The sequence below is a fragment of the Trachinotus anak genome, unplaced genomic scaffold (genome assembly GCF_046630095.1).
Source record: "Trachinotus anak isolate AG129_WGS33_773 ecotype Australia unplaced genomic scaffold, CSIRO_AGI_Tana_v1 ptg000026l, whole genome shotgun sequence".
Taxonomy (NCBI): Eukaryota; Metazoa; Chordata; class Actinopteri; order Carangiformes; family Carangidae; genus Trachinotus; species Trachinotus anak.
This window is the reverse complement of record NW_027273877.1, coordinates 11,019,822-11,040,772: the sequence shown is the minus strand read 5'-3', so window position 1 is coordinate 11,040,772 and position 20,951 is coordinate 11,019,822. Positions and strand designations below refer to the sequence as shown.

General features: G+C 38.8%; 2 protein-coding genes across 6 annotated transcripts in view; both read right to left on the bottom strand.

The window, feature by feature from the left end:
- Positions 1-12,531, bottom strand: part of LOC139609697 (protein SON) — a 37,126-nt gene extending 24,595 nt beyond the window's left edge. The window contains exons 1-6 of one of the 2 annotated variants that reach the window (XR_011685328.1): positions 12,312-12,531; positions 11,248-11,463; positions 7,773-7,807; positions 7,193-7,392; positions 4,899-5,095; positions 3,724-3,944 (exon numbers count right to left, since the gene is read on the bottom strand). Coding sequence is in view for 1 of the 2 variants with exons in the window: in XM_071464571.1 (XP_071320672.1) it covers positions 3,724-3,944; positions 4,899-5,095; positions 7,193-7,392; positions 7,773-7,807; positions 11,248-11,463; positions 12,312-12,394 (952 nt within the window). In the remaining variant the exon portion in view is untranslated. The remainder of the gene's footprint in view (positions 1-3,723; positions 3,945-4,898; positions 5,096-7,192; positions 7,393-7,772; positions 7,808-11,247; positions 11,464-12,311) is intronic. The other variant, XM_071464571.1, reaches the window with a different exon arrangement.
- Positions 12,532-14,312: 1,781 nt separating this feature from the next.
- The window catches only part of hecw2b (HECT, C2 and WW domain containing E3 ubiquitin protein ligase 2b), a 45,720-nt gene continuing 39,081 nt past the window's right edge, over positions 14,313-20,951 (bottom strand). For all 4 annotated transcript variants that reach the window (XM_071464566.1, XM_071464564.1, XM_071464568.1 and 1 more), the window contains 4 exons: positions 20,829-20,943; positions 18,447-18,532; positions 18,199-18,311; positions 14,313-17,132 (listed from right to left, as the gene is read on the bottom strand). In XM_071464566.1, the coding sequence (XP_071320667.1) occupies positions 17,021-17,132; positions 18,199-18,311; positions 18,447-18,532; positions 20,829-20,943 (426 nt within the window). In that variant the 3' untranslated portion in view covers positions 14,313-17,020. The remainder of the gene's footprint in view (positions 17,133-18,198; positions 18,312-18,446; positions 18,533-20,828; positions 20,944-20,951) is intronic.

Genomic DNA, 20,951 nt, shown 5'->3' with positions numbered 1-20,951 from the left:
GTAACGTCAATTCTTTGCAAACTCTACAGGTGGTGCCTTGACTGTGTGTGTGTGCTTATTAGCTATATATGTAGACAATTTCAATATATCATTGTGGTATATTTGTACGTGAACAGTGACCCCAGTTATATCCACGTTCATCGCGGATAACCCGCGGGTCTGGTCATAAAAATATTACTGATCAGTAGCGGATGTGTGAATGTGACTGTGGTTAAAAGATTAATGTTCTGCTAACAGCGGCTGATCGGGAGACACGGGAAGATTCCTGCTGGGCTGATTTAACTTTGGGGACAAGGGAGGGAGAGAGGTTACGATCAGGCCGGTGGAACAGAGTGACACTGTAGCTCTGTGTGGCCTCATCTCCCTCACTGTGTCCACAGATAACCATGTTCGGTTCGGCCCCGCGGCTCCGTCCACCCGCTCACCGTGCATGTGTTTGTATCTTCATCAATGTTTGAATACTGAAGCAGCAGTAGACTGTCTGACTAATTTTACATGAATAAGATTTTTTTTTTTAAATAGCTGAAAATCTCTGAGAAAAGTTAAGATCCAGAAAAATCCAAAGTCCTCAGAGTCTGTGTGATCAGCTCAGATCTAATGAATTTTATTACGGAAAGATCCAGTGAGAGACGAAAAAATGTGTCTGAATTTACTGATGTAAACTCTTATATCTCACTCTCTATAGCTACAAACTTGTACAGTGTAAAATAAAAATAAGAAAGTATAGTACAGTTTAATGTACCAGTTGTTTTATTTCAAGTATTGTTCTGGAAATCATCCTAATTCATCCTCTGTTTACTATATGATTCCTGTAAAGTGTGACACGGCCTACATGTGAAGGTGTCTCCAGGTGGTTCTGGTCAGTCAATCCAAGTCAAAAATCCTAGACCGATTTTTATTTCCGCTCCACCCCTGAATATTAGGAAATACTAATATAAACTAAGCACAAAAAGAAAGGAAATTTGTGTTTGGTAGATTATTTCTTTGTTGTAACAATGCTTCTTGGCAATCAATCTTATACTGTTGGAAATTGTGCCACATTTGTAAGGAACATGTATTTTATGGGATGAGCAGCAGAGCTGAGTATGTGGGTTGCGCCCATGAAAGATTTGCCTAATCATCTCTGCCAATGCCAAACAGCTTTTTTGCCGTTGACTCTTGTTTGGTGTTGTTTGTTGGATTGGATTATTGAAGTCTGAAGAAACAAGACATATTGGCAATTTAACAATTTATTCATTTAAGAAACAGGAGCCTCAGTAGTGTGTGGAAAAACCATACACAGCCACAACAGCCTGGCTCACACACTGCTGTGGGATGGCATCCCATTCTTCAACCAGCATTTGTCGCAAGTCAGCCAACGTGGTTGTGTAGGTCACTCTGGCATGAACAGCACGCCCAAGCTGATCCCATAAGTGTTCAACGGGGTTGAGGTCAGGACTGCTGGCAGGCCATTCCATCCTCTCCACTCCCAAATTCTGGAGGTAGTCTCTGATAAACCCCGCTCTGTGGGGGTGAGCGTTGTCATCATGGAGGATAGAATTTGGTCCCAGACTATGGAGATATGGGATTGCCACTGGTTGCAGATCTCGATAACTCTCTGCATTGAGATTGCCTCCAATGATGACAAGCCTTGTTTTTTCCAGTGTGGGAGATGCCGCCCCACACCATCACACTGCCTCCACCAAAAGACGATACTCTATCGGTCCAGCATTCACCAAAGCATTCTCTGCATCTTCTCCACACTTTGACCCTACGATCCAAGTGCTGTATACAGAATCTGGACCCATCACTGAACATAACGTTCCTCCACATGTTCAAATTGTTAAATTGCCAATATGTCTTTTTTCTTCAGACTTCAATCATCCAATCCACCAAACAATGCCAAACAAGAGTCAACAGCAAAAAAAAGCTGTTTGGCATTGGCAGAGAAGATTTGGCAAATCTTTCATGGGTGCAACCCACATACTCAACTCTGCTGCTCATCCCACAAATACATGTACCTTACAAATGTGGCACCATTTAAAAGGGAAAAAAACAGGCTTTCCAATGATATAAGATTTATTGCCAAGAAGTATTGTTACGACAAAGAAATAATCTACCAAACACAAATTTCCTTACTTTTTGTGCTTAGTTTATTTTATCAGGAGCAGAAACAGGACTGCAGCAGGCAGCCTACATCTAACTATCTAATCTATAAACCAAGAATCTCTGTCTGTGTGTGTGTATGGCATTTTGATTTTGGGACAGTTTGTACTCACATTGGAACGGTTAAATTGTTTTTCAAGATGGTGGTGAAAAAAAAATTTACTCTGTGTATGTGTGTATGTGCTTTGGTCAATGGCTCCCAACCTGCGTGCTGGGCCCACTGGTGGGCTGCAAAGGTATTGCAAGTGGGCCGACAAATCATTTTCAAATCAGTACAATTTTGGTGAATTTTTGTGATCAATTAATCGTTATTTAATTATACTCTGTTTATTTTGTCTTTTTTGTGGTTATGATGGAAGGATCTAAGAAGTAAAAGTAAGTAAAAATATATATGATGCTTTCAATGTTTTAAATGAAATGGTCTTAAAGACATTAAAAAATGTTAAGGCCTATCACTGCGATAAGCCAATGATAGGAACTTCAATGTTGTCACCGTCAGACCACATCATATACTTGTTTCCTGTCTCAGTCTGATTGTGTGCTACAAGATTACGTCCATGGCAAAAACTGGAGTATCAAAATAGACAGCTGAAAGAGAGTTAAGAGACAGGTGGTGAATCAACCAGTCGAATAAAAAAGAAAAATTGATCTCCCCCTGCTTTCAGTTCAGTCCTGAATATGCGATCATTATAATTAAAATAAAAACTACTCTGAGAAGGCTATATTTGGCCTCCAAATTGTTATGGGATCGGATGTAGGTTGCCAACATTTTTGAGATTTTCAAGTGGGCCATGAGTTGGAAAAGGTTGGGAACCACTGACCTACATCATTGTTCCTCAGTGTGTGGCATGTTGATTTAAACTGGGCAGCAAGATATGCCATGTCTCTTTCTCCAAGGAGTAGTTTTAATTTCATTTTAAGGTCATTTGGTTCATTAATATTTGGAATCCTCATTTCATTGATGATTTACACTGACAGAGGAAGTGCATCTGTTGCAGCCTCACCTGTTGAACATTGACCATGTTCTGTTTTCTTTTAGCTGCTAAGATTTGTTCTATTGTCCTTGTTCGACTGTTAGTTTGTGGTCATGAGCCTTGACTTGGTCAGGATCTACCTCTGATTTCTGCCTCTGACACCTAAGAAATATTCTGATAGGTCAGAAACATTCTGATCTACTTTGAATTTTAGTTTCTTCTTTCCAGTTCATATAGGTTTCTTGATAATGTGTTATAATTGGTTTACTTTGATTAGTGTTTGGAAAGCAGTGTTGTTGTGAAATTGGTCAAAGTGTGATTGAGAGGGCAGTTAGTCTTAACACAAACTGCCATAGGGAATTCCTTTCTGGGCTCAGCTCTTTGTTTGGAAAGTTTAGGAATGAGGGGGACAGTTAAAATTTGGTTTGGGAGACATGTACAACTTAAATGACTGCTATGTTTGTTCTCTGTTTAACAAAAAAAACAGATCATTTACCAAATACAATAAAATCAGTATTCAAGCCAGTACCCCTGTTTGATATCAACACAAGACCCCATGTACCCCATGTACAGTATGAGTACAATGACATCGAACAGCTCCTACCTAGTTTATGTGTTGTGTCCTCTGCTTTCTCTTCTTTTTTCTCTGCTGGCTTTTCACACTGGTCAGGGCCATGCAGCTCTGCAGTGCTTGACTCTGTCAGCTCCTCTGCTATGATATTTCTTCGGATAGGGCTGGAGGCCAGCTGAAGTGGCTGGAGGCTTTTTGAAGGACATTGGGGGGACTGTATGGATTCATCTAAAGCTCCCCTCTTCTCAGTGGAGCTACCAGCAGCCATGTTAACCAAATCATGGGAAGATAAAGCAACATAACAATGAGGAAAATGGAATTATGATGAAGACCTCTTTGTTAATGTACCATGTAAGTCGGATGGATTGCTGCTTTTTCAACAGTATTTACAGCAGTACCATTACTATGCACATCTTGTATTAGTATCATATTGTGAATGACCCAGTGATTCACAATCATATTTTGTTTCTAACCAACTAGAACTGTGTGTGATACACCTTGTTGTATGTCACCATAGCACCACTTTCCAAAACATTTAAAATCTCAATGTACAAGCTGTAATCAAATATTTCATCAATGAAGACCATAAGACCAACATTAGCACTGTGTGAAAAAAAAAAAAAAAACACATGCAAAGTCATCCAGACTTTAAATGTGTTGGCCAAACAAATAAGTGTACATCCTTGCAGCAAATCTGTATCAGAATATGCTAACTTTAGCATTGCATAAACCTGACAACACGTTGGGAGTTATAGCTTTAAAAAGAAATAAATTTTAAACTTAAATTTGCAAATTGGCAATTTTTTTTTTAAACTGTTAGCAAACTGAGTTCATCACCATGCACACTTTTATGTGTACAGAGAGGAAAGGAAACATGTCTTTTACTGAGTTGAGAAGTCTTCTGTCTACTGTTGTGAATTTCCATTTATTGTGTTGAACTGATTAACTTGACTGACATTTGAACCTACAGCAGTTGTGTACTGCTTACCACTGTTGTACCTGACCACTTTAGAAAAATTGGCTGTAATGGCCAAAACTGAAGTTTTGGGATCAGCAGGTGTGGTACATTATTTTTATTGCTTTGAATTTATTGGAATTATTTATTTTTTGTATATTTAAAAGTTACATAGTTTTGCTTTAAAGTCAGCTCTTAATGATTTACATTTCTCTCAAGAATCAGTCAATAAACTGAAGGTTTTCCTTCATACCTGGAACGGGTCCTGTGGCGCTGTGAACTGGATAGGGAGCAAGTCCTAGATCTTTGGTGGTGGCGTTTACACCTAGAGCATAAGCTCCTCCTCACTGAACAGGAATGTGAATGATAATTGGAATGTGACTGTGAACGGGAACAACGCTTCCTCCTGCCACAGCCTTCCTCATCCCTTCTTCCTGTACTGGAGCTGTCCTGTAAGGAAGCAATAATGTCTTTATGAGGAGATATGTATGTTCACAAAGTCACCTTCTAACAAAAAGATGAACCCCACAAATATATAAGACTTGGCTTTATAGGTTAAGGTTGGAGATACGTACAGTGCATCCAGAAAGTATTCACAGCGCTTCACTTTTTCCACATTTTGTTATGTTACAGCCTAATCCAAAATTGATTAAAAAAAAAAAAAATCACATGTACATAAGTATTCACAGCCTTTGCCATGACACTCGAAAATCGAGCTCAGATGCATCCTGTTTCCACTGATCATCCTTCAGATGTTTCTACAACTTGATTGGAGTCCACCTGTGGTAAATTCAGTTGATTGGACATGATTTGGAAAGGCACATACCTGTCTATATAAGGTTCCATAGGTGACAGTGCATGTCAGAGCACAAACCAAGCCATGAAGTCCAAGGAATTATCTGTAGACCTTCGACACAGGATTCTATCGAGGCACAGATCTGGAGAAGGGTACAGAAAAAATTCTGCACTGTTGAAGGTCCCAATGAGCACAGTTTGCCTCCATCATCTGTAAATGGAAGAAGTTTGGAACCACCAGGACTCTTCCTAGAGCTGGGAGCCCGGCAAATCTGAGCGATCGGGGCAGAAGGGCCTTAGTCAGGGAGGTGACCAAGAGCCCGATGGTCACTCTAACAGTGCTCCAGCGTTGCTCTGTGGAGAGACGAGAAGCTTCCAGAAGGACAACCATTTCTGCAGCACTCCACCAATCAGGCCTGTATGGTAGAGTGACCAGACGGAAGCCACTCCTCAGTAAAAGGCACCTGAAGGACTCACAGACCATGAGAAATAAAATTCTCCGGTCTGATGAAACAAAGATTGAACTCTTTGGCCTGAATGCCAAGCATCATATCTGGAGGAAACCAGGCACCGCTCATCACATGGCCAATACCATCCCTACAGTTAAGCATGGTGGTGGCAGCATCATGCTGTGGGGATGTTTTTCGGCAGCAGGAACTGGGAGACTAGTCAGGGTGGAGGGAAAGATGAATGCAGCAATGTGCAGAGACATCCTTGATGATAACTTGCTCCAGAGCGCTCTGGACCTCGGACTGGGGAGAAGGTTCATCTTCCAACAGGACAACGACTCTAAGCACACAGCCAAGATAACAAAGGAGTGGCTTCGGGAGAACTCTGTGAATGTCCTTGAGTGGCCCAGCCAGAGCCCAGACTTGAACCCGATTGAACATATCTGGAGAGATCTGAAAATGGCTGTGCACCGACGCTCCCCATCCAACCTGATGGAGCTTGAGAAGTTCTGCAAAGAAGAATGGGAGAAACTGCCCAAAAATAGGTGTGCCAAGCTTGTAGTATCATACTCATAAAGACTTGAGGTTGTAATTGCTGCCAAATGTGCTTCAACAAAGTATTGAGCAAAGGCTGTGAATACTTATGTACATGTTATATTTTTGTTTTTTTATTTTTAATAAATTTGCAAAAATTTTAAGCACTGTATGTAGAGGTTATATTTAGGGTTAAAGTACAGTACGTGTTTCATAGATGTAATTGTCTCATGCATTGCAGTCTCTGGTTAGCAATTCTCCCCCCAAAAAAGAACCATATTGTCAGAGAAAAGCATTTTTTTTTTTGTTATTTTCCCAAATTCTTTTAAATGTCCTGGAAATTTTGAGGAGACCCAAAAGGCAAAACAAAGCAGTAATATAATATCTGACAAATTAAAGTATAACTCAAAACATAAATAAATAATACAGTTATAGCCACATATAGGATGAGACAGGATGCTTAGTCCAACTAAACTGTGCAATAAGGATTTGGTATGTAAATACACTAATGTGCTAAATAGCACTCTGAGGGAAAGATTAGCCTTAAAATTGAATGAGTGACCTTTTTGGTTCAGTCACTTGTGATGTCCAGGTCTCTGTTAATATTTTAAGGACCATTAAGTATCTCCTTAAAAGATCCAATATTTATATTTTTATTCACCTTCAATTCAAAGGAAATATATCTAAATTTTACTATAAGTAAACTAAGGTCAAATATTTCTGCCAACATTATCAAGTCTGCATGTGTTTGTTTTTTTGGTGTTTTTACCTGTTTGGGGATGATATCAGGCAACTCCTCTCGTCGCCTTGGTGATAAGCTTTGGCCACATTTACTATCCCTCTGCTTTAACACGTACTCTGAGTCAGAATCTGATGAGTTCTCTTCACTTTTTCTCCTTCTCTTCTTCTTCTTCCTCTTTCCTGATGAGTGCCGCTTGTGGCATTTGGACCTACTGTTCTTATCCTCACCTGGACAAAAAGCTCATACAGTGTCTTGAACTAAAGAAATTACGTATAGATAATCAACAGATTATGGTGTCTTAGGGAGTATGGAGATACAGGCAGTTAAAATGTTTATTTGTTGAGCCTCAGCAAAATAACTAATTGAAAATGCTTGGCCCAGTTGAAAATAGTCCTTAAGAGAACACTCCCTTGGGTAACAATGATGTAACACTATATCACATTCTTTATAGTGACTTTTGATTCTTCAGTTCATTTTGCTGTTACTTTTAATGTAGTAGTATTCCATGGTGGTACTGGTACTTTCACTATAGTAAAAGATTAGATTGAGTATTTTTTCAATGACAGCTGATCAACACATCACCGCATGAAATAAGAAAGAGACTCACCTTGCTCCTTGTTCACCTCTGTTGGTGTTCCTCTTCTATGAAGCAAAGACAAAACCTGAGTTAGGCACATTTGAAAGGCAGGTATTAATAGTAAAAATCGCAAGAAATCAACTTTTTTCTTTTTAGTCCACTATGACAGAAAGGTTTCAAAACAAACCCAAGCATTAACACTACCAAAACTTTGCATACATACAGTTGATTGGTATAATGTTGATACTAAACAGAGAAACCAAGCAGTGCCTTGGGACTTTCCCTTTCCCTGAGAACCCATGGTTAAATTTAAACTTGAACATTTTAACCTTTTTATTTTTTAATGCCTGTCCAGTGTCTGTCCCAGCTGCAAATGTTTTTACCAAACTATTGGATCTTATCTAAGGTTCTACATTTACCAATTTTATACACTTTTAATGAGTATACATAGTTTGCTATGTTGTGTCATTTCAAAATCAAAGATGATCAAAGATTTACAACCAAAGACAGCAACTTTATTCTCCAACCTAAGGCAGAACTGTGTCATGTCACGTTAATATACAGTATGTATATATTAGAACCTGGCCAATAAATTGGCTTGGCTGACATAGCTCAGGGTAGCTTATTGCATTTGGAAATTATTTAGATACCCTTTTTTCATATTTTGTTATGTTGTAGCCACAGGCTAAAATAAAAAAAAATCCCTCATCAATCTACACATAATGACAAGGGAAAAACAATATTTTAGCCTTTTTTTATTTCTATAAATTAATTTATTAAAATGACCAAAATGAACAATCACATGAGCTGAAGTATTCAAACAATTTGGTATGACACTTAAAATTCAGCTCAGGTGTCTCTATTTCTCTTGATCACCTTTGAGATGTCTCTACACCTTGATTGGAGTCCACCTGTGGTGAATTCAACTGACTAGAAATTATTCTGAATGTGGGTGGGTGTGTTTAAGCCTTTAACTGTACATATTCTCTCATCTCAACCCAGGACATCCCTACAGCATGCCTTTGCAACTGAACCTCCACAACTGTCTTCATTTACATGTTCAAGCCCATTTTACCTGTGTTCTGAAGATTATACTGTGAAAAAGTGTGCAATGTTTGAGCAAGAGCTGACAGGCAATAGACTAGATTTACTCATAGCTGCAAACATATACTTTACTTTTTTGAAAGTAAAGTTGAGGCCTGTGTATAAAACTTCACTTTTTCCGCATTGTTATGTTACAGCCTTATTCCAAAATGGATTAAATTCATTTTTTACTGCCAAATTCTACACACAATACCCCATAATGACAAAGTGAAAAAAGTTTGCTTGAAACTTTTGCAAATGTATTAAAAATAAAAATATAACATGTACATAAGTATTTACAGCCTTTGCTCAATACTTTGTTGAAGCACCTTTGGCAGCAATTACAGCCTCTACAACTTCTCAATCTCCATCAGGTTGGATGGGGAGCGTCGGTGCACAGCCATTTTCAGATCTCTCCAGATATGTTCCTTCGGGTTCAAGTCTGGGCTCTGGCTGGGCCACTCAAGGATATTCACAGAGTTCTCCTGAAGCCACTCCTTTGTTCTCAGCTGTGTGCTTAGGGTCGTTGTCCTGTTGGAAGATGAACCTTCTCCCCAGTCCGAGGTCCAGTGCGCTCTGGAGCAGGTTATCATCAAGGATGTCTCTGCACATTGCTGCATTCATCTTTCCCTCCACCCTGACTAGTCTCCCAGTTCCTGCTGCCGAAAAACATCCCCACAGCATGATGCTGCCACCACCATGCTTAACTGTAGGGATGGTATTGGCCATGTGATGAGCGGTGCCTGGTTTCCTCCAGATATGATGCTTGGCATTCAGGCCAAAGAGTTCAATCTTTGTTTCATCAGACCGGAGAATTTTATTTCTCATGGTCTGTGAGTCCTTCAGGTGCCTTTTGGCAAACTCCAGGCAGGCTGTCATGTGCCTTTTACTGAGGAGTGGCTTCCGTCTGGCCACTCTACCATACAGGCCTGATTGGTGGAGTGCTGCAGAAATGGTTGTCCTTCTGGAAGCTTCTCGTCTCTCCACAGAGCAACGCTGGAGCACTGTCAGAGTGACCATCCGGTTCTTGGTCACCTCCCTGACTAAGGCCCTTCTGCCCCGATCACTCAGATTGGCTGGGCAGCCAGCTCTAGGAAGAGTCCTGGTGGCTCCAAACTTCTTCCATTTATGGATGATGGAGGCCACTGTGCTCACTGGGACCTTCAATGTTGCAGAAATTTTTCTGTACCCTTCTCCAGATCTGTGCCTCAATACAATCCTGTCTTCACAGACAATTCCTTGGACTTCATGGCTTGGTTTGTGCTCTGACATGCACTGTCAACTATGGAACCTTATATAGACAGGTATGTGCCTTTCCAAATCATGTCCAATCAACTGAATTTACCACAGGTGGACTCCAATCAAGTTGTAGAAACATCTGAAGGATGATCAGTGGAAACAGGATGCATCTGAGCTCGATTTTCGAGTGTCATGGCAAAGGCTGTGAATACTTATGTACATGTGATTTTTTTTGTTTTTTATTTTTAATATATTTGCAAAAATTTCAAGCAAACTTTTTTCACTTTGTCATTATGGGCATTGTGTGTAGAATTTTGAGGAAAAAAATGAATTTAATCAATTTTGGATTAGGCTGTAACATAACAAAATGTGAAAAACGTGAAGCGCTGTGAATACTTTCCGGGATGCAATGTACATACCTCAGTTACCTTTTTAGTTATGTTAATATCTTACCTCATCAATCCTCGTGATAAAAAATGCAAAGGTATGGGTTTATTAATCTCATTAATCTAAAAAAAAAATCTACTGTTCAGTTACTGCTGTTTCTGTTCCAGATGGTATGGGATCAGCACACCTGCAGAGCAGCCGGCCTACACTCTCATATAACAGCCTACGTGAGTCTCACGTTTTATGTGTCAAACTCACATTTTAATGCCTTTGTTCATCATGTGTGATGTGTGATTAGATTTTCACAGTCAGAAAAGGTAAAGCCTTAAAGTATGCCCAGCATATTCTTGCCAGGCTGCTGACAGCACTGTCAGCCATAGAGTCAATTATATAATACAGCAGTAGAGGAGCATCCAGTTCAGAAGTAGTTTAGCCAACTTCACTAACTTTTAGTGTGTGCAATTTGCAGTGTGCGGAAACTGTGCATGCTTTTGTTTTGGTTTTCTTGAGTGTGGGCAGCTGCTGTTTGTGTTTGGATTGCTTACCCTCTGTGTTGTCTCACTTGGCTTTATTCTGCTTTTGCATCACAAGCATTAGGCAGTTTGATGTATGAAACCTATTTAAGTGTGTTGAACCCGCTGTGATGTCAAAAGCCCTTTGTATTTATTGTTGGTCACCAACTGTACTGAAAGTTTTATGCTTTTAGGGCAATAAGGCTATACTGATGAATACTGTTCTGTGCATGCGGTACAAAATACCTGTCTAATGAAAAGTACTATTGAAGTATAAGTTTCACCTTGACTGATGTTTGGTTCCTCCCTCCAGTTCTGTCACAGGCTCTGAACTGCTCTCTTTTTCTCGATTCCGCCTCTTCTTCTTACTTCTGTGTTTTTTGTGCTTCTTGTGTTTCTTTTGTAAGCTACAGCCCCTGAAGTCTTCCTGTTTCTCTCTCTCTGAAGTGGCTTTGATTTCTCCAACCATTTCACTGCCAGCTCCCACTCCTTCACCAGTACTGATAGACATACAGAAGCAGAAAAACAGATATAACTGTTAAATTGCATTTGTTATTCTCACTGCCCAACACAGCTCACACAATTTCTGTTAAATGTCCAGTAATGGGGAACCTGGCCTCATTCATTCATTCATTCATTCATTCATTCAGAGAACTGTCCCAAGAAGACGGTAGGTTTACCTATTTGGAAATCTGCTGAGTAAAAGAGGAGAGATGTTTAAAGCATTTTCCAGATTTGAGAGAATGCTGGGTTTCACTGTTAAAAGTTATCCAGATAAGTCAAAACGTTTTTTTAAACAGATGCTTGGAATTAAAACCTGGAGCTACTTCTCAGAAGAATGCAGAATTTATTCTGCACTTACACAATTTCACAATGCAACTTCTCTCGAACAGAAAATACTTTATTTGCAAGGGTGCCTGAAGATTTGTGAGATGTCATACGCATACATTATCTTTAAGTATGCATTTCTTTCTCGCAAGGGGAAAATGCTTTATGTATGCTGACACACGTACAATGTAAGTTAGCTGGCTAACCAGCAAAACTTCGACTGAATAGCCTGTTATTGCCACAATAAATACAAAAACGACCTCTCCCTTCCTGACGTACTATTTTGAACAGGGCTTCATTTACACCCAGCAAGCCCCACTAATAACCGCTACTAGTTGTATCTCTACGTTTAAATGTGTAAATATATAGTAAACGTTAGCTTGTATTGTTAAGTTTGGCAACCAGAGCGATAACCGGCCTCTATAGCTGCAATATTATTATGTTTGTTCAGTTTATTCACTAGTTAGCTATTTGTATTTAACTACCGCTAAGACTTATACAAAATACAACATTGACATACGATTTGTCTTCATTCTGGTCTTCAATTTCTCTGATTTTACTCAATATGAAATCTTGGAAAATTTGCTCTATGTTGGCCGCCATGTTTCAGTGTGCATCTCGTTCTAAGTCCGGGTAGGATCTGTTTTGTCTGCCCCTGTGTTCCGGGTCTCAGTCTATTTCCATTTCGAGTTGCTCGCTAGACCCCAGTAACGGAGCGACCTTTACTTTGGAGCAGGATTTGAAGTAAACGAGGTAACTTCAGATTTAACTCTGGGGTTTCAGTGTTACGACAATGGTTCACTTCTTACCGCGGTAAATCACCATAGTAACTTATGCTGAACTCCTAACCTGCTCCGGAGCAAGTTAATTTCAGACCAATCAGATTACTGGAAACACTGAGTCATCATTTCCACAGGATCCATACGAGAGCAAACGGGTTTACTATGAAGTGACAGATAATAATGAGCTGCAGACATTTTTATAAATCAGTTTTGCTGTCCCAGACTTTCCACGTGTCCACTTATCACACTGAATGTCTACATAATAACTATTATAGCATTTATTAAACAAAGATTCTTTAACTACGACAGGATTCCTTGACAGTGTGGTAGTTTTACTCTCCCATCACTACAGCTGCACAAATAACATGAGTAAACTTTATGATGATAAGTGGAAAAAACCTAAACCCTCTGATGTCTTTCATGAGAAAAAATATCAACAATGTTAAAATATTTCCCATGATTACAAATGAATATTTCTGTCAGCTTGACCTCATCAGACGTTAACAACTTCTCCTTTCTCTGGTTTGGCCACAGAAAAGTCTGACTTTAATTTGTTATTTTAATCTACATCACATATAATTTGTTCATCATCAGACAGAAGTGTTAAATTCTATTCTAGTTATGTTGATCATATTGTTTACATTTCATTTGAATATCACATTTGAATGTTGCTACAACCGAATTTACTGGCAGGTATTTGGTTGCAGCTACATCCAAAAGTGATTTTCAACTAGGTGTAACATAAACAAACTAGACTAAAAAAAATAAATAAATAGAAATTATTTCCAATTATTAAAGTAAGGCAATTATTGAAGTAAGGCTAAGGATGTACTCTAATGAATATAGGAATTGAGTATCTTACTGAGTGAGTATTTTTACCTTTGGTTTGATGATGAACAAACTATATGGATGAAAGTTAAAGTAATGTCGGACTGTTTCTGCTACCAAAGCAGAGACAAGGACAATAATTCTCCTCATGTTACTCCGCAGCTACAGTGTTGGAAGAAGAGTTAAAAGCATCAACAATGTCAGGAATAATGTCATGATTAAAGAATATTTGTTCTATTTAAAATTAAGTTATGATAGTTATTATGTAGTTATTCAGTGTGATAAACTCTCCCTCTGTTTGTCAGAAGCTCTGTTTTAAAAACAGATATAAAAATATCTACTGCTCAAAATTATTTGTCACTTAATTTTAGACTCTTTTGTTCCGGTTGGGATCCTTCCATGGATTTTCCAGGTATGTGATTTGTCAGTAGTTGGGCTGTTGACAGGTTTTGATCTGATCCTCTGAAGTTAACCTATTCCGGTGCAGGTAAGGTGTTCAGGAATTGCTGGCCACCTATGCCTTAACCTGTCTTCTTATTCATAGCTAAAGGTTTGACTTCTGGGCCTCTTTGGAGAGCTCCCTAGTAGCTTTGTGTAGCTCCTTGACCAGTAGCCCTACATCTTGTGGATGTGTTGCTTAGCTTCCCACAAAACCCCTTGAGCCAATCCCCACTGGGAAAAGTCTTGTGTTCTATCTGCTTTCCCTGCACTCCTCCACCAAGTCTGCATACTTTGCTTTCTTCCTCTCATGGGCTGAGAGGGAGAAAGCAAGATAACCATTAGAACTGGAAATGCATGGCAGAATATATGTTTTATGTTTTTAAAAAAGACATGACACAAATATTTATTTCTATGTATTATCCTGCTCTGCTAATTGCAGTCAAAGTGACATGGAAATAAGAAGACAAAGCTTGCATAGAGAGATGAAATTTTATTTTAGGAGAGGATTGCTGACAAACATTCATATTTAAAAGTGAGGTGGACTGTACAGACAAGAGTGTTAAATGTGAGTAAGCCGCTTAAGGCTCATAACTTTGGTTAGACAGACATTGGGCAGTGCATTCAGTGAAGGAAGTAATATAATTATTTTTATCATGAGAATGAAACAGTTTGATCCCATTTGAACTGAACTGAATTCACAAAATTCAAAAATTATGCAAATGTACCATCCCTGACTTTGCATAAAATGCCCTGTTGTTTTTTTTAAACACTGTTACAGATGAAAGCTGAAGCTGTCTGTAGAGTATCAGACTGTCTGTAGTAACTTTTGTCTTATAGAAGCCAATTTCAACCAGGACAAATAGAAAAAGTTATGAAAGTTGAAACTAAAAATGCTCATGATAACACAAAGTCATACTAAGATACTACTGTGTATGAGATACTAAGTCAAAAATTTATGAGACTGTGAAAAGCTTGATTTACTAAGTCTAAAGTATGAGATTTGCTTTTTTTTTTTTTCCTTGGCAGAAATGGACTTCCATATGGTCTGGATTTTGATGTGTGTATACAATGAGGCATTGAGAAGGGTTGTGTTAGCTCAAGATTGAAGCAGTTGACTTTAAAGTGTTGTAGGCCTGTATGTGGTTGTACAGTTGTAGTTCAATGTGGCAGTTCAAGGTGTGTTTACATTCATAGTGCAGGGTGGAATGTCACTGAAGAGAGCAGTAACAAGTATCTTACTGTACAAAAGAGAAAATATTCACTGCAAACTCATTTAAAATTGATTTCATGTAAAATGTTCATGCTTCCCTTGGTAATTATAGTCATCGTATGCAATGTGAACAACAAGCAATAACAATGAAAAGAAAATGTATTCTTCTATTCAATAGCAGCGAATATGCTGAGGAGATATTTTTATGCTAGTTTATACATTGATGGATGTCTAAAGTCCTTTTCTATGAGTAGATAATGTAATTCAATGGACTCAAAAATAAATGGCTTTTTAAAATCATATGACCTCACTGTGTTTTTGACACCAGCAGTTGTAGTTGAGCTTGGTGAAAATGTTCTTTTCTGATCTGGGTATGTGTGCAGCAGGGTTGGCATTTGGTGTAGCAGCTGCCAGCTCACTGCTATGGGCCTAGCCTCTAGAGCTGTAATTGTAAAATAATGAATTTTCAGTCAGCTGTGCAAAGCACTGAAACAGACAAGGCATATGGAGAAAATCGTAACTGATAATTAAAGCATGTCCATTGTCTTAACATCAGCCAAATGTTACAGTGCTTGCTGCAGGTGAGCTGATGCATTCATCCCTAGAATTTTGCCATGCTAGTGTAGCTTTAGGGATGGCAATATTTGTCACATAACCCTTCGATTTTTTTTTTCATTTTAGTATCTCTAAAATGTGACACATTGCATGGTGGGACTGTTAGCAGAAAGTGGTGTACATGCTACTACTTTTATTCCATTGTCAGAATTTTGAGGGCACCATACAGAGAAGTAGGAGTATGTAATTTCGTGTGGGGACTCCCCCGCCACCACCCTCCCATGCTACTCTGCCAAAACCTTGTCACCCCATGTACAATTTCCTAGATTTCTTACTGTTGGGTGGACATTTAATTTCCTTTGTATATTTGGCTATACAATTTTCTTTAAATGTACACATCTTGATACTGGGGTTATTTTCAACTAATTTTAGAGAATAGACCTGGATCAAAGCTAGTTTCAAACCAATCAAATGCATTCAAAATAAAAGGAAACAGTTACATGTTGAATGTTATTTAAATTAATCATTAACTAAGGAGTACTAAATATTTTTTCCAGTTGATCCAGATCTGGTAGAAAAATGACTCCACACACAGTCTACATCATAAAGTTAGTTACATTCAAATCACAACATGTCACCACCATCATTAGAAAATCACTTTTTCTTTTAGATGAAAATACTGTAACAACAATACCAAAGCTTCTGTTTGGACTCCAAAATCAGCTGTGGGTAAAGTTCTCTGAAAAATCCCACAAACTTACCAAAAGATACCTCAGGCAGGTAACTGCCCCTTTCTCAAAAGGTTTTGAGAAAGAAAAGCACCATCTACATGAGTGCAGTTCCTCTAACACGCCACAGGGGATGCTGCACTACAATAAGTGCATCACTGAAGCACACAGTTTTTGACAGACCTTATGATCCTTTTAGGTCCATCAAAACTAGAATAAAAGAGGCTGAATCCAGTCAGCTTTTGCAGTGAAGGCAGTGGTTGCTTCTTGTAATTTGTACATTTGTACATGGTATGAAAGAGAAACTGAAAAAAAAGACATCCTGGTCACTGATTTGGTCAAATCCTGGCAGTTTACAATCCCAGTCCTGAAGGCATTGTGGGTCATTATTTGTCAAATCACACAGAGGAAAACATGTGTTACTAAGTAGGTGCAAAATACATGCAGGTGCAACAAAAAATTACATGACACGTTGCAAGAGGTCAGAGTGCAGCCTTCTGTCTCATCAGCTTCTCTGAAAAAATATAGCCTGCTGTAAATTAAAAACAAACCATAAATTGGACTTAAAACCCAGATGTTGAACCCTTTTCCAGTTGCTATCATGGTTTCCTCAATTCACTACCAACAGCAATCTTTAGAGGTCTCAAAGGTAGCTGAGAATGGGGTAGGTAGGCAGTCGAGGGTCTCATTCCAGCCCAAAGGTACTAGTCTCCTCCACAGCAGTCAGCATCTTCTCATACAGCATTGAAAAGGAGGGGTAGGGTGGCAGGTCCAGCCGGTTAAAACAGGTATGAGCTCTGAAGAGATGCCACAGTAAGTGATATTAGACAATCTGTGACACCAGCTATATGTCATTTTTTGTTTCATGTAATATGGATTGCGCTTGGCTTGTACATTAATCACCATTGTGGAGTACTTACATTTACTGTTTAACATATAAAGTAAGTTTTTAAGTTTTAATACAGCATACATTGGTGAAGCAAAAATCTGTGTTACAGACCTGACCTGAACACCAAGTATGTCTATTTGTTTATTTTTATTTACCATACCTCTAGACTGGACTACTGTAAATCTTTATTATCAGGATTTCCCTGTAACTCAGTGAAACACCTCCAGCTGATCCAAATGCTGCTAGGAAATGAGATCACATTTTTCCTGAGTTAGCTTCTCTGTATTGGATACCTATAAAATCCAGAATAGAATTTAAAATCCTCCTCACCTACAAAGCCATTAATGGTCAGGCACCATCGTATCTTAAAGAGCTTATAGTTTCTTATTATCATAAGAGAACACTGCTCTCTAAATGCGGGTCTACTTGTGGTTCCTATAGTTTCTAAGAATAGAATGGGGGGGCAGAGCCTTCAGCTATCAGACTTCTCTCCTGTGGAACCAGCTCCCAGTGGGTTCGGAAGGCAGACACCTTTTCTAGCTTTAAGATCAAGCTTAAAACTGTCCTCTTTGATAGAGCTTATAGTTAGGGCTGGCTCGGGTATGTCCTGAACCATCCCTTAGTTATGCTGCTATAGAGTCGACCGCTGGGGAATTCCCATGATGCATTGCATGAGCTCTCTCTCTCTCTCTCTCTCTCTCTGTCTCTCTCTCTCTCTATCTCTCTCTCTCTCTACATATACAAGTACTCTTAATCAAAGAAACAATACTTGTACTTTATTACAATTTTAACTACTCCAGCCCATGCTCTAGCCACATTTGGAAGTGTTGTTTCCAAATTTGTTTAAATGTTGATTATTGTAATTGTCAGCAATTTAAATTTGAATTCATGAGACTCCATAATCACAGTAAAAATGGTGAGGGCATGAAATTGTGACCAAAATCAAACCATGATGAGATTTGTGCTGTGTTTACCTGGGCAGTGCGGTGACCTTCCCCCACTTTTCCACACAGAATCTGCGTGGTCCATTGCTTCCTCGCAGAGAAGCGAAGCCCTCATAAGGGATACTAGACGTCCCAGTCACAAACTGATGATGCACAGAAGACGAGGAAGAGAAGGACAGGACGATAGGAGTGACATGGTAACACACAAAGTAAAAGAGACTGTACCTTAACTTCATCAATAAGTTATAACCTTCTGTCTCTCTCCCACACACGCCTACCTGCAGTAGCCGAAGTCTCTGTTCATTGTTAAACCTCTCCAACGCCACCCAGAACCACCGGATCACTATGTGGTTGTCATGGTAACCTAAACATAACAAACCATATCATGTAACTATGGAAGTCATGATGAAGTATAACAAGATCTTGACCTGAGGTACTCCAGCTCAGTCAAGCATACAACCAGAAACATTTCTGTCCAAACTGAACTAAGAGCTGTCACTGCAGCAGCAAAGAACACAATAGAGATGAAAACCTGGAGAACAGATGTTAAAGACAAGGCAAATAATCCCCAACTCCAGTAGGTTTTGTAGGGTGATTTAACAAAAAACATAACAAGACATAAATTGAACATACTTACATTGGGGACAACAAAGAAAAAATTGACTATTACAGTGGTTTAAGCATTAAGTGTATGTGTTCACACAGAGCAGTAGGAAATATAGTTGACAAATCAATCTAGCTAATGAATGATTTTATAAGTTCAAGAAAAGATAGGCATCTGGTTATTGGGTATGCATATGTGTGCATAAATGTATAGGTATATGTATAACTGTATTAAAAATCAAAACAAAAAAATGAACAGTAGATGGAATGGATTTCTGTCACAAAGCTATGAACTTTGGGTAATTCCTTCAGGCAAAGTCTGCAGAGATGCAGACTTATGGAAAGTGTGCATACATGGCTGAAAATGTCTTCTAGAGAGCCCTTAGGCCCTTGATGGTTTTACAGTGGGACAGTCCTGAGCCATCATGGACTTACTGGGCATGCACCTCAAAGTCTGTGAGTCAGTAAGGGTGCACATTGGGATAGGGCCTTTGGGTCTCCAGTTGGAGTCTGATAAATATCCCTGAAGTGACGTCGCTTGAGTCACCCTCATCCAGTAACATGACACATCCAACCAGGGAGTTGCATTGTTTGTAATTTAAGCACCAGGTTTTGACAATGAATACATGGAAAATCAAAGACGATATCTCTGCTTCTGCTGCATCAATTTGATTAATTCATTATTTTAATTTTTTATAAGTATTATGGGAGTTAGGAAGATGCAGTTCAGACCAATGGTGCATTGTTGATAAATGTCTATGCAAGCACTGAAAAATATTAATAATAATAATTATTTTAATTGTGGTGAGAAGTGGGACAATTTGAATGAATGTTGAAAACCAGGACATTTTAGCGTTTTATAGATATTTGTTGGGAGTCAGGACACCCAGCTCGAAGCCAGGACAATCCCAGACAAACCAGGATCTTTGTCAGAATGCTAACAGTTGCTAATTATTAGGCTACAGCTGATTAAAATTAAAAATTTTTGACCTGATAGTGACACTATAGAAAAAGTCAGGCGATGACAAATGTCATAGGAATTCATCCTCTTGAGACCACGAAGGTCTGTACAGAATTTCATGGATATCCATCAAATAGATTCTATAATATTTCACTCTGGACTTAAGTGGTGGACTGACTGAAAGACCAACTAACAGACCTAGCATGCCCATACTGTAGATTTCATGTACTGCTGAATGCTGGGTAACACTTTATTTTACAGACCCCATATTTTAGAGCTCATTTCCTGGAAACTTACCTCATGATTTCAGAATATTTAGTTATTAATTACTAGGAAATTTGCTAGAAAGCCCTACACAATGCGGTACTTGAAAAATGAAGAGTTAGTTGCTACAGTTATTAAGTACCACACTTATAGGAACCACCCAAATAGGAAATTATGTAGTTAATCAGTGAAAAATAGTTCAGATGGCAATATCCATTGAGTTTCCTGGAAAGAGAAACAAAAGTTCTTAATTTCAATTCTTCATGACTTTGACCTGACATAGATAACATATTGGTTGAATTGCATGCTTCCCTTTTTTCAGCTCTATTGGAAATTCCAATGTTTCACATTTCAAACAAGTAAAACACATCCATGCTATACAATATCTCAAATTTAGTTATGTTTACAGACATATTTCTACCTAATTTCCACAGACTAGACCTGTATAAGTGCATAATTTTTGTGTTTTTGTTAGTCTTTGTTGGAAACTCTGATGGCTATTGACCTCTCTTTATGAATTACTGTGGTGTGTCCTTTTGAAATAGAAACAGAGGGAAACCCCTGTAAAGAGACCCAACCCTTCCTCCCCATGTTGAACTGCGCAAGTTTGGCATGGTGGGGCCCCCTGGACGCACAAGGGCCAAGGTATACAGTAGGTGTATGAAAACCAAGATTGATGGAATAGTAAAGAGGAACAAAATGTATAGTATTTGCATAAGGAAAACTTTTCCCTTCTTCCTCATTATCATTGTAGACGTTACAGTAAACAAAATAAAAAGTTATGTCAAGATTTAAAATAAATTCAGTACACTCATCCTTCTTTTTTCCATACCTCCTCTGTACTCTGTGTTGTTCCTCCAATCTGATAAGTCAATCTCAGCAGTGCCAGCAATCACTAACTCCAGCTCCCTGGCATCAAACACTGACACCAATCTGGCATCTACTACCTGGGTAA